General features: G+C 47.4%; 1 protein-coding gene and 1 long non-coding RNA gene across 9 annotated transcripts in view; both read right to left on the bottom strand.

Annotated features, from left to right (window-relative positions):
* KIF17 (kinesin family member 17) overlaps nt 1-13,750 on the bottom strand; it is a 50,317-nt gene that overhangs the window by 31,546 nt on the left and 5,021 nt on the right. For all 8 annotated transcript variants that reach the window (XM_081895212.1, XM_081895214.1, XM_081895217.1 and 5 more), the window contains 3 exons: nt 12,072-12,173; nt 9,321-9,510; nt 7,456-7,908 (listed from right to left, as the gene is read on the bottom strand). In XM_081895212.1, coding sequence (XP_081751338.1) covers nt 7,456-7,908; nt 9,321-9,510; nt 12,072-12,173 — 745 coding nt within the window. The remainder of the gene's footprint in view (nt 1-7,455; nt 7,909-9,320; nt 9,511-12,071; nt 12,174-13,750) is intronic.
* On the bottom strand, nt 5,100-7,439 carry LOC309360646. The gene is made up of 2 exons (XR_014164239.1): nt 5,971-7,439; nt 5,100-5,785 (listed from the first exon to the last, which is right to left on the bottom strand). It is a non-coding gene; the product is annotated as an uncharacterized lncRNA (long non-coding RNA).

Raw genomic sequence — 13,750 nt, forward strand, 5'->3', positions numbered from 1 at the left:
CGCTGATCTCAGCGTACGCAGGCTTCGGCATGCAGGCAACTCTCCGCAAGAAGCGGGAGTGCTCCCGCTGTTTGCGGAGAGGTCCGCAAAGCCTGGAGAGCGAGAGGGGTTGGTGCGCACCGACCCCTCTCGCTCTCCAGGCTTCAGCGAAAGCCTGCTTTCGCCCCATAGGACGCACACACATTTCCCCTTCATTTTTGGAGGGGGAAAAGTGCGTCCTATAGGGCGAAAAATACGGTAATCAAAATTGCACCATTTATTAAATTATAGGGTTTCTGGGGGTCCCCCCAAATGTATAACACCACCCCCCTTTTAGAAAAAGGGACAGTTTTCCATAGCTGTGCAGAAGAAATAACAGAAATGTTACTAGTAGCATTCAGTTCAATACATCATAGCACAGGGACATGTTTGAAAACACAATAACAGCTCTCTCCAAGTGATCTCCAGCTGCCCTGGAATTCTCCAGGCCTTTTCCTTCCTCTTGTCCAGACACAGGCAAACTCAGCCCTCCAGATGTTTTGACCTGCAACTCCCACAATCCCTAGCTAACAGGACCAGTGGTCAGAGATGATGGGAGTTGTAGTCCCAAACACCTGGAGGGCCGAGTTGGCCTATGCCTACTCTTGGGATACATTCTGGTCACTGTTTCAGCCTCCCAGTGCCACTTACCCACACTGGGCAGCCAAGATGATGTGTTTCCATGACATATTCAAGCCAGGATGGTCTGCCTTAGTATCACAGCTGTCTCATCCAAAGACCCTCCTTCCTTCATCATTATCATCATTACTTATCAGAACATTCCTAAACACCATTAGCAGTTTTAATCATCACTGAACAAGCTAATTTAACCAAAACACATACTACCACCCCCTCGCAAGCAGCAGCAGCATGCAAGGAAACAAAGAAAAACACATCACAGTACAGTGGTGCCCCGCAAGACGAATGCCTCGCAAGACGAAAAACTCGCTAGACGAATGAGTTTTCCGTTTTTGAGGTGCTTCGCAAGACGAATTTCCCTATGGGCTTGCTTCGCAAGACGAAAACGTCTTGCGAGTTCTTGCGAGTTTTTTCCCTCCCCCCCCTTTTTCTAAGCCGCTAAGCCGCTAATAGCCGCTAAGCCACTAATGGCCGTGCTTCGCAAGATGAAAAAACCGCTAGACGAAGAGACTCGCGGAACGAATTATTTTCGTCTTGCGAGGCACCACTGTACTGTATTTCAGGATGATTACTGAACTTAGTCCCAAGAGTGGAAGCTCTGCCCCCTTGCTGCAGTAGCCTGCCTGCGGTAGCCACAGAGCTCTTAATTCTAGTAGCTTACACAGCTACACAGAAGTCCTGGTCTTGCAATTTCCACATAAATTTATCAATCCAAGCCAATCTTAAAGATCATTAAACAGTTCTCAGTACAAGAATGGGATAAAAATCACAGGTCCAGTCTTTCTAGAGACTTCCTATTTCATTTCTGCCTACCTGATGCTTGTGGCTCACAGGCCCCAAACTCCTCCGGTCCCACTTCAAGACACAGGTCTCAGCAATACAACGTTTTAAGTGTGTTTTAAGTGCCATATACAGTGTAACACTAGACGGCAATGGAAAATTCAATGTATTTTCAAAAACACTTTTTAAAAAAGCATTTTTTAAATATGTGTGTAGATTCCAGCACAATTTTAGGATCTCTGCTGCTTCCTCTCTGGCAAAGGGGGAATCCCCTTTTCCATTTCTCTTCCCTGGGGCCCAGTTTACTTCATCCCCTGCCCCAAACTCCAAATCAAAATGCCGCCACCAGGCTTTACCTGGGGCACTTTCTGCAGAATCTCCAGGCCCACCCCATCCACATGGGTGCCAAAAGCCCACCCCCTTTCCTTACTCATGGGGCGCAACAAAGACGTGTAACTTCCCCAGTCACTTTTCCCCCTTAAACCCACTGGACTCTGGGTGATCCTGGCTGCTGCCCCCAGCATTAAGACACGTCCTCCCAACCCTTTTTTAAAAAATAATAATAATAATAATATTTATTACTTTTAGAGGTTACAGAAAAAGAAGAAAAAAGAGAAATAGAAACAAGAAAGAAAAAAGAAACAAAAAAGTGAAAAAACACCACAATACAATACAGTATACAAATAATATAAACCCCAACCCAAACCCATTAGACTAAACACATAAATAAATCAAAACAGAAACAATTTAAAATACATCTCTCTTTTCCATATTCTATCCTTCATTTCCTTGTTTCCTCGACTTCCTCACACCTCCCTTTTTGTATTCCAGTTCTTCTAATTATTTCAGCAAATCCTTTCCATCTTTCTCTGTTTTTTATCATCTTGTAAATAACATATTTTTTAACCTTATTTCCCTTTAAGACTAAATTACTTATCTATACTTCTTCTAACATTTCTACTAAATCCATATAATATCATTCCACGATTTTTCTAACAGTCATTAATTTTACCAAATTTCTAAATATGAACTTTAACTTCCCAATCTTCTTCCACCCTCTCCTCTCCTTGGTTTCGGATTCTGCCAGTCCTTTCCGTCAGATTCATATAGTCCATTAGCCTGGAGATCTTATGTCCGAGGCTCTTAATTCTTTTCCAAGTCCCTTCTGCAGATCTTCTTCATATTCTTTAATGCTCAGGAGCAAATCTCGGGAAAACTCCAACCAAACAGAACTTTTATTCCTTCTGAACAGCTCAGCCAAGTTTCCATACTTGAAACTAAGGTCCATAGGGTATTTCAGGACATATTTCAGGATTCTTCCAAATCCATAGGCCCCCACAGCTTCAAGCTCCTCCAGGCCCAAACCCATGTCCCAGAAGTCAGTTAGTCCCTGGATAAAGGGGTCTTTCCAACTTTCGTTCTTCAGTCCAAGCCAGGGTCCAATCCTCAAGATCTGGCTTTTGCTAAAATCAGTCATGCAAGGCCTCAATTTATAATCCTTGATTTGCTTCTGTAGAACTGAGGATCCTTCTTGAACTACTTTAAGTTTCACAACGGCATCTTTCTCCTTTTCCTCTACCATTTGTCCTGCCAAGGTATATTCCTGTACCAAGTCCTGAGTTATTTCTATATTGTTGCTTGCTTTTTGATTCAAGTTGGTCACTTTCTGTTCCCGGCTGTCAATTTTGGAAATCATGTCATCTGCCTTTTTATGCAGCTGTTCAAGTGAATGGTTTATCTTATATAATACAGTCAAAATAGCTTCTCCTATCAGCATTTTGAATAGTCCAAGGTCAATCTCTGATTCTCAGAAACTTTATCTTGCAGCTAGAGCTTACCCTGTTACACTCCTGTAACAGTTTCACATGCTCCCTCTAGAGGGAAGCAGTTTCAAATTGTATCAGTTCTTTCAGGCACAGAAACAGTTTCGATTTTCAGTTCCCCCCCCCCTCCCTTTAATCAACTCAGAAGAGATCAATGGAAACAGTATCTTTCTAATTTTAAGTAACTGTCAAATCCGTTCTGTCAGTGAACCTTCCCCAAACGTCATCAGGCAGACCGTTCCCAGGTTCAGAGCAGTGGTAGTTTGCTTTTCACTCTCTCCTGCAGGTTCTCCCTAGGTCCACGACTTCCCCCCTCTTCTCCTGCTTCCAAGGGGGGTTTGATATTTTTAACCAGTGGAATTTTAATCCTTTGTCAAAAACCTTCAGAGACTTTAGTTTGTAACGTCTTTGCTTCAGTCTGTTTACAAAAGCGGAAGGTGGACTTCCTGTTTAGAGCCTTCCCGCTACTTTGCCAAATTAGAATATTTGAAGATCCAAATTTTCCAGTCTACTCACGGGTAGTTGTTTAAGGTCCAATTGTCCACAGGAAAAAGTCAGCGCTCTCCGGCAGCAGCAATGCGGCTTCACTCCGTGAAAGAAGCAGTCAATTCAAAGCACCGCACCACTCACCCCATGTCGCTCCGGATCCCCAAAACAGGGTTTCCCCGCGAGTAGGGGAGGCACAAGAGGTGCCAGCAAAATCCCAAGTTCACAGGCTTCTCCCGCCTGTGATTTCTACGGGTCTCCGCCTTCGCCGTGGCGGTCAGACCCTGCTTTTCACGGAGCAAGTTCCTCCCGATCGGAGGAGCTCCGCCATTGCCGGAGGCGCCAACCCGGATCCTCGACAGGTCCTCCCAACCCTTGCAGACCATCTTGGGGCATCCAAGAGGTAAAACCACTGGCAATTATTATCTCACACACTTCTGCAGCACACAAGCCTATTGCTGCTCCTGGGCACCCTCTTCCGCTCGGGGAAATTCTGGAGAAGCCAACTCAGGAGGAGCCAACTGCTTCCCTGGCAGTGAGCAGACACAAGCTTGGAGTTGCTTCTTGGTGTTTTCCTCCACTGAAGAATGCGCCATTTCCCCTTGTGCACAGACAATCAACATCTTCCTTTCCCATAGGTGCTGGCTTCTCCCCCAACGCCTCAGGAACAGTTCCCCCTCTTTCTGGCACCTCCGCAGGCACGGGTTCCTCTGGCAGGCTCTCCGGCACCTCCATTTCCTCCTCTTCCACAGAAGGCTTCCAGGGGTCAAGCAGCTCAGGTGGCCAGCCTTTCTCCTCTGAGGCATTTTCTTCCTCCACTGCTGGAGTTCCAGGAGTAGGAGAGAGATCAATTAGCAGCTCCTCCTCCGCTCCAGCCACATTGGCACCTTTTTCTTCTGCCACTGGCGCCTGGCATGGAGTCACACTTTGCTCTCCAAGGAGATTTCTTTCCCACTCTAATCTCATTTCACTGAACCACTGCATCTGGTGCCCATGATGCTGCTTCCGGAGCTCCTCCATCAGCTTGAGGAATACTGCTATTCCTCCCTTCATTTTGACTTCAGGAGCATGGTCTCCTAGGCCTTCTCTCCAGGAAACACGGTTTCCACTTCTTATACCAGTGCAACAAAAGCTGGGTGTCACCCCCACCCCCTGCTGAGTGGTATTCCTGAGGGGGTTCCAGCGCTCCCCTAGGGTCTCTGCTCCTTTGGAGAACTGAAAATGCAGTGGAGACTGCTGTAGCTTTAAGAAGTACAATTTATTCCCATATGTACCCCTTCAGTCTGCATGGAGGGAGTCCAGATCTTACAGCATGGTCATCTTAAGAGAGGTTTGTTCCCGACAGCAGAGCAGCCCTGGAGTCCAAGGCATCTCCCCCTTCTTCCCAGCACATCTTGCTCAAGACATTCTTTTCCTGTCACCTCACACCCACTTACGCTGGCAACCTTCAAAATCAGGGCAAGGGGAGAGGACAGTTCTCTTGATTTGCCAATGGCCCTCTGTAGCCCTGTATTGTTTCTTAATGGCCCTAGCTTGGCCTGGTCATTTGCTTCAAAGGCTAGCTCAGGAATTCCTCTGCAACTTGTATTTCTCCCTTCACAGCCCAAACAATAAAAACCCCATTTATTAAATTCTAGGGTTTAGGGGGTCCCCCCCCAAAAAAACTTATAGCAATATACATGCAAAGCATGCACTCTACTCACTGAGGCACCTTAAAAGCCACTCTAGCAAACTTCTCAAGATCTCTGCCTATAAAGGGGTCATCCTGAGCCAGAATGGCAGAAGCTCTCTGAGGTCCTTTTTCTCAGATCTTTTGAACTGGAGTTGCCAGATGCTCCTGCATGCAAACCATTTGCTCTAGCACTGAGCTTATGCCCCTAAGGTATGCAGGTGTTTTCAGACGCATATCAATGGGCTTCATTGTCTCCTGAGACAGATGGATGTCAGCAATACAATCAGGGCAATGATCAAGCCTGTGATCATCTTGTCCCTTTATTTATATCTCTGTTGTTGTTGCTGTTGTTGCTGTTATTCTTAACCTGTCCTTCACTTTAAGGTCCCAGGGTGGGTAGGCCCATCCCCAGCCGGGCTGTCCATTGTCCTCCCTGGCCGAGGGCGGGTCAAAGGCCAGCTCAGGCAGGTGGGTTGCACCTGCCCAGGTGAGCCTCGCTTGGTGCCGCAAACCCCGCCCACCTGTGGGGAAGGGAGGGCGGATATTCTTAACCTGTCCTTCACTTTAAGGTCCCAGGGTGGGGTACTACATTAAAACAGTTAAAAACAACTTACAATCATAAAAAATAAAGTGGCCCTTAAAATACACAGGTGTCAGAAGTCAGGGTAAAAGAGGTGCGTCTTAAGCATTCACTGGAATCTGTATAATGAAGGTACCAGACACCGCTCTGTGGGAAGGGAAGAGGCACAGCTAGGGTCTCTCCTGGTCCAGCCCCCTCAGCCTTTGAGAGAAAAGGACCCACCAAGAGGGTCTCCTCTGCCAATCTTAGTACCCAATAGGGTCTATAGGAAAGAAAGCAGATATAGTGGGTAGATAATGGCTTGAATTTTTAAAAATGAAGTATTGCCTTTTAGGAAATGGTCCTGAAATATTGCTGAAAGGGTCAGGTATCCTGTGATCATTGTGGGGGGAGGGAGAATTGCACTTACCCTTAATCTGAGACTGTGTGCACACTAACCTATTTGTAGCACCAACATGTACCTCAGTCTGGAATTGTTCATGCACATCCTCAACATACTGTTTTCAATCCAGACTGTTTCTAAACCCTGACATCCACAAGGGTGAGTACAGTTACTTAACATGCATTTGAAAACCTTTCCCTTGGTGAAGCTATCCATGCCTCTTCCTCCCTGCATATGCCCCAGGTTAAGGAAAAAGGAAGTGGTGACTGCAGTCTACCCTCAAAGTCACTGGGCAACTGTAGGTACAACCTGGCTGGCATCACCTATGTCAGTTTTTATCTTTTTTCAAATGTATGTACTGTGCAATTACACAGAATCAATCTGCAATGAGCTTTTTTTCTTTTCATGAAACCATTTTCTCAATAAGTGCATTTCTGATTGGAAGGTATTCCACTATGAGAAGGAAAACTCTGATCCTAAACCTCTGCTGCCTTGCAGAATATATTTGGAAGAAGAAAAGCCTAAGGAGTAAACCCTACACAAATCCAGAGTGGAGTCCCTAAGACAGCGGGTTGGATGGTGCCTTGACCCCCTCCTTCTGGCAACTCCTGCAGCCAAGCTGGTGCCAAACATTTCTCTGCTTTCCTTTGGACCACCCCAAGAGGGGTGTTTTGCCATCTGGGCAGCCCAGGACCTCCGTAACACTGCCCAGGCTTATGCCCTGGGAAGATCACTTCTGTGCTACTAATACAGTGGTTTGACATCACCCCCAGACACACACTCTATTGTCTGTCAAGGCAGATGGATGCCAGCAACAGATGGGGGGGAGGAATGCACAACAGATTAGTTTGTGTGTGCCGTGTGTCAAAAAATCCCAAGGATTCAGTTTCCATTGATTCTTGAATATGTTGTGTGTACACAGACTAATTGTTGAGAAGTGGGCACCACCTAAGATTAGAAGAATAGCTGCTGTAGTCACTACTGGTGGACAGAGGTTTTCCCCAATGACTGAGGCACAGAACATAGGCAACTCCATTTCAGTAAGTGGTGAAGCAGCTACATGAAGGGATCCTACCTTGCAAATGGCTTATGTTCATCTGCTGAGCCAAGATGGCTCTCAGCTTCTTGATTTCCTCTTGGTATTCCCTCAGCAGAGCATCCTTGGGATCCTCATTGATGCGGGGTTTGTTCCGTATGTTCTTGGCTCGGTGGGCATAGCGCAAGGTGCTGAGAGTCTCGTCGTAATTGTTGTCCGCAGGAGACAAGCAGGCTACCATGAGTGTCTTGGTATTGCCTCCAAGCGAGTCCTGCAGCACCCGAGTCAGCTTGGAGTCTCGGTAGGGCACATGTCTGCACCTCCCGTCTGCCAGGGCTGAGATGACGTTGCCCAGTGCCGAGAGGGAGAGGTTGATTTTGGTGGCCTCTTTGAGGCGTTCGCCAACAGCTCCAGTTTTGGACTGCCTCTCGCTCCCAGCCAAGTCCACTAGGTTGAGCTTTGCAGCCCTCAGGTGATCTTGCCCCCTCTCATCTGCAAGGAAAAGAGTCTGGGCTGAGTTGAGTTCTTGAAAGAAGGGAACAATCCTGAATTGTCTAGAGTATACCAGACCTGAAGGGCCTTGTGCTGCAACATTAGCTGCTTGCTGTGATAAAATGTCTTGGGACAGCCCTACTTGACATCATCAGACAGCAATGGGTTCTACAGATTATCACAGAATTGTGGAGCTGAACCCCAAGGGTCATCTAGTCTAGGGTTGCCATATGTCCGGATTTCTCCAGATATGTCCTCGTTTTACGGTTTAAAATTTCTGTCCAGGTGGGTTTTAAAAATTATGCAAAATGTCCGGGGGGTGGGGTTTGTTGCGGCCCTCGTCCACGCGCTCCATAAGGCTGCTGGCAGCGGCTGCTGCGGGACTAAGAAGGGACACATGGTGCCTGGTGGCAGTGCTGCTGCTTTGGAAACCTGGGCTTTATCACAGGCAGGGGCTGAAATTAATGGGGAGCCACTTACAAGCAGCAGCAGCAGCAGTGAGTGAGAGGGCAAGCGCGGTGGGACAGGGCTTTTGAGATCAAGCATTCGACGTCCAAGGCCTTGCTTGCTGGGAAACATGCCTGTGCTGGGCACGGGGGGAACTACCTTTATTGAAGGAAAAGAAATCAGAGAGGAGGAAGGGAAGAGTGTCACCCCACATGCCCCCCCTTTCCCATGTGTGTGCTCAGGGATTGAATCTGATACTAACCCCACCACAGCTTGGTCGAAAGTCGACAGGCAAGCCCTGCATATCTGGGGGGAGGGGGTGTCTGACTTCCAAAGCTATGCCTTTCAAAGTTGCCAGAGAGGATTTAAAATGCAGGTTGGCCATTGTGAAAACTGTTGACCGGAAGGTGGCTGGGCAACAGCTGGGGGCCCTTTGGAGAGACCAGAGGAGAGCATGTTCTATGCAAATAGGCAGAAAGGGAAGGCCCCAAATGCTGGCCACTGACAGGCAATGCATGCCGTGGCCACACTGTGGGGGGAGAGAGAGGCTTCCTTATGCCGCATCCTCTTATTTGCTTTTCAAAATATGGCAACCCTAATCTAGTCCAACTTCCTACAATGCAGGAATTTCAGCTAAAGTATCCACAGCAAATGGCCATCCAACCTCTGCTTAAAAACCTCCAATAAAGGAAAGTCCAACACTTTCCAAGGGAGTCAGTTCCACTGTCAAACTTCCTTTCAAGCAGAACTGCAAGTAGCTTTGCTTCACCCAGGGAGAAACAGACACTGCTGCCACCCGGCACCTTAACTCTAGGTGCACCAGTAGAGCACAGGCAACCTCTGCGTGCCTGAGGCAGACCAAAATTGTTGAGCTTTTTTGGGGAAATCAAAGTTGTTGAGCTTCTGTGCTCCAGCCCCTGTCTTGTCTCATTCACATCCTCAACACAGGAATTTCCAGCTTTTACCTACGACATAGATCTCCATGTTGATGGTGAAGATGGAATGGGAACGGGAGGAGTCCTTGTTCATCAGGGTGTAGCCCACAGCACGGTTTCTCCAGCCCATCTCCATGATGCGCTCACACTGGGAGATGCTGTGCACTGTGTGCAGCGACAGGCCTTTCACGTAGACCCCTTTCTCTGGATGCTCCTTCAGCTGCAAGGAGGGCCGTTACAGCAAGTTACAGTAAAAGCTGCAGAGAGACACTTGAACTAGGAAATGACCAGAAGCTTGACAGCCACTGCTATAGCAGAAGGAGAAAGCTCTTATGCACAGACAGTGGCATAAGAACAAACCCCACAGAGGTGATGGGTTCCTAAATCTTTCCCTATCACCTACAAGCAAGATGGGCCATATCTTGCTCTGCCCATTTATACACTGGTGTATTTTCCCAGATGGATTGCATCCGCTTATACACCTCTGGCAAACTGCATTTTTGGAAAAAGAATTGCAAATGTAGGTCTTGTATTTACCAGTAATACAACAGAACTGGGGGAGGACTATCCTACAGCATATGGGAAGGATACAGCAGAAGGTCCAGTCCCGAGTGTCTGCTGAAAGAATCTGGGTAATTGAAAGGCTGGGGAAGATCTGAGGCCTTGAAGAGTGCCTGCTATTTAGAGTAGAAAATACTAAGATAGTCTGGCTCATTGTAAGGCAGGGTCATCTGTTTATGTGTGGCATTCATGGACATGACAGAATGTACACGGCCATTAGCGGATGCAACACTCCCACCCCCAAACTGATCTATCTCTAGCATCTCCTGTCGTGAAGGAGTGATTCTGTAAGCAAGGCAGATGTTAACAATTAGTCCCCAAAGTGGGAGCAGGTGACAGGGCTGCCAGCATTCCTCAGCCCCTATAAATCTTTGTGTTAACCTGTTGAGGGAGGGGGAGAGAACATGCCATAGATTAGACTGCCATGGGGTGTCTGTAGCTGGTGCCAGAGAAGACGCCAATAAAGCCTGATAACCTGTGCCTACGTGTAAGTTTTTAGAAGCTTGCAGGGAGGACTTCGGAAAGTGACCTTCTCCTTGACATGGTGGCATAGTGGCACATTTGAACAGGAGCATTGGAGCTTCAGCACCTTGAATGTGAATGGCAAGTGGTTGTTTAGACGGCAGAAAGTGTTCATCAATTCCAGGGGAAATGGCAGAAGAGCGCGCTTGTCTGTTTGGTGAGACTCATAGAATCATAGAGTTGGAAGAGACCACAAGGGCCATCGAGTCCAACCCCCTGCCAAGAAGGAAACACCATCAGAGCACTCCTGACATATGGTTGTCAAGCCTCTGCTTAAAGACCTCCAAAGAAGGAGACTCCACCATACTCCTTGACAGCAAATTCCACTGTCGAACTGTTTTACATCTGGCTCACAAACCTGCCTTTTCAGGACACTTGGAGTTTAAGCGTACATTAGGAAAGGTTACTAGGGAATTTTATTGGCCTGATGTGTTTGGAGATGTTAAGTTCTATGTCAGGTCTTGTGATGCATGCCAACGAGTGGGACATGACGGAGGTCATAAGCATTTCCCATTACAGCCCAGTGGTATTACTGGGGAGTCAGTCACTAAAACTGGAATAGTTATTATTGGCCCAATGCCACAAGCCTCTCCTCCATTTGAAATTAAGATTTAGTATGTAATCTAGCATGGGTTGTTTTGTCAGACTGCCAGATCTTGGAGTCTGATCGTAATACTTAGGGTTTTAGCCGCCTCCTTTGTTTGGATCCCCAGGAGAAAGTCTAAAACTTCAGCATGAAGCAACAAAATCAAATTTCCTGATTGGCTTGAGAGCTGTGCTCTTTGCTCTAAATCAGGGGTCAGCAAAATTTTCAGCAGGGGGCTGGTCCACTGTCCCTCATACCTTGTGGGGGTCGGGCTATATTTTGAAGAAGAAAAAATGAACGAATCCTATGCCCCACCAATAACCCAGAGATGCGTTTTAAATAAAAGGGCACATTCTACTTATGTAAACCATGCTTATTCCCTGACTGTCCGCGGGCCGGATTTAGAAGGCGATTGGGCCAGATCCAGCCCCCGGGCCTTAGTTTGCCTACCCATGCTCTAAATCACCACGTCCGTCAGGCTCTACCCAAGTCGCCAGTCTGCTGCATGGCCCACCAGAGGCACCACCTCCTGCTCCAACCAGGCTCCACCCCCATGACCAATATAAGGCAACCTCTTGGCACCCATGTTCTGGGGACGGGCTGTGGCTCAGGGGATGAGTGCACATTTAGCATCCAAAAGTTTCCAGGTATGAACTCCAGATAGGGCTGGAAAATACTTCAGACTGAAACCCTGGAGAATCTTTCCCAGTTTCAGTAGACAGTGTTGAGTTGACGGACTAATGGTCTGATTTGATATAAGACCCTAAAAGTTCCTACTTATTGTACTGCTTATTCAGATGCTGAACAAAAGGGAAGCGGGAGCAATGGAAAAAATACGGGCAAAGAGACCCATCACTGAGGGTCCTGGAATAAGAAGGGTTCTGGTGATGATGGTGACAAGGAAAGAGGGATGGATTTCACATACCAAGTTCACCTACCAAATTTTTCAATTCAGGTTTCCAATTTTCTCTGAATAAATGTTCTTTACGTTCCTGACAATTCATTGGGTGGGGTTTATTTTTCTCACAGCGAACTGTCAGAATTCTGGTTTCTGGATTTTTGTTTTGTTTTTTGACTTACTTCAAACTAAGTTGCAAGTCTGGTGTCCTCACCTCCAGTTTTTGTTTGGTGTTTGGACCAAGGAGGTCTCTGATGTCTTCGTTATAGATCTCCAGGTAAGAAGCCCTTACCAAGAACTTGGAGTTTTCGGCACACTGTAAAACACCCGAAGCAAAAAGAAGAATAGGCTTCTTAAGTTTCCAAGCTGATTTGTACTCTGTCAGGATTATCTGCTGGGAGGACGGGGTTCTTGATGGCATGATGACTGTGTCCTCCCTCCAGTACGAGAGGCAATGCCTCTGAATATCAGTTGCTGGGAACTGCAACTAGGAAAGCGCTGTGGCACTCATGTCCTGTTTGCAGGCTTCCCATAGGCACCTGGTTATCCACTGGGAGAATCGGACGCTGGACTATGATGGGCCTTTGGTCAGATCCAGAAGGGCCCTTCTTACATGCTCATGACTGTATTCTGAACATCTGAAACATGCTTGGAGCAGGTTCTCACTGTCTGGTCTGTACCACTTCAGATGGAAAGTGGGAGAAAATGCCCCATCATAATGGAAATTCTTGCTCTATCTACTCTAGCTACACAAAGGGAACCCAATGCTTATACTCCGCTAGTGAAACCATTTGAATATGACCAAGATGCGGAGACTTCTGCTCATGGTTGTTAGGAGAGAAACCAATTTCAAGCCCACATCTGCACTCAAGACAAGCCACGTTCTAGCTTGTTTCCTCCCTGGCTAGGGGCATACCGAGGAGTTGGTTAAGGGTGCAGGCCCAGAGGGGGTGCAAAAACTGCATGGCTGATGACATGTTGTGCAGCAGGCACCTCCTCTGCAAGCCCAAACCACACCAACCTTTCAGCTTTTCACAGTGCAGAGAGCCTGTGATTGTCTGGATGCCAAGGAGGTGAGGGTCTGGGAAGAGAAGAGGCCAGTCTTCAAGGGGGAAGAGGTGTGTGGGATGCTGCAGGAAAAGGAGTGGCAAGGCTGGCTGCTACTTTTTAAGGGAAAGCAACACTTTAAACAGCTGCCCAGCAGAAACTGAAGGCAGGGGCAAAACTAGGCTTTATTTCACCTGGACCAAAGAACCAGTTTGGTGCCTCCCCCCCCCCATGTGTATTTGCATGCACACATACAGGCTGGGAGCCTCAATGGTGCTCCTCTGGAGACTTCACCAGGGCAAAAAACCTAGCTAGCCCCCCGCCACCAGCTACGGCTCCGATTGAAGGGGGTGGGTGTTTTATTTGGGTGGAGGTATAAATGATGGTGATGAGCACCTGTGGATTACTGACCATCAGAGTGGGAAGGCTGCTTCAGGCAGCTGATATTGGGTGTCATGGAAGGGGCAGCAAATGGTTAAAGATTTTGATTTATTATCATGGTATTTTTATGGACTAGGAGCAGGAAAGGTGCTTTTTGGCTTTTCTGCCTCAGGTGCTAGAAGAAACTGGCCAGCCTTGGCTACTATGTGCCTTGATGTGGGGTGTGGCGTCGCTGGCCACTCCTCGGGCATTAAAATGACTTAAGCCAGCTCTGGATAATTGGTTGAGAATACCGGTACATTGTTTGCATATCTGGACAGCAGACCGCAAGGTTCAGGTTCAGCATTTCCCACATTTTGGTTTGCAGCATTATAGGAGAAGTCAGAAAGATAATAGTTTGTGAGTTGGATATGTCATAAAGAAGCCATAGATCCAATTCCTGCCAATTCTCAAAAGTTCAGAAGA

Source organism: Podarcis melisellensis (assembly GCF_964234715.1).
Source record: "Podarcis melisellensis genome assembly, chromosome: 17".
Classification (NCBI taxonomy): Eukaryota; Metazoa; Chordata; class Lepidosauria; order Squamata; family Lacertidae; genus Podarcis; species Podarcis melisellensis.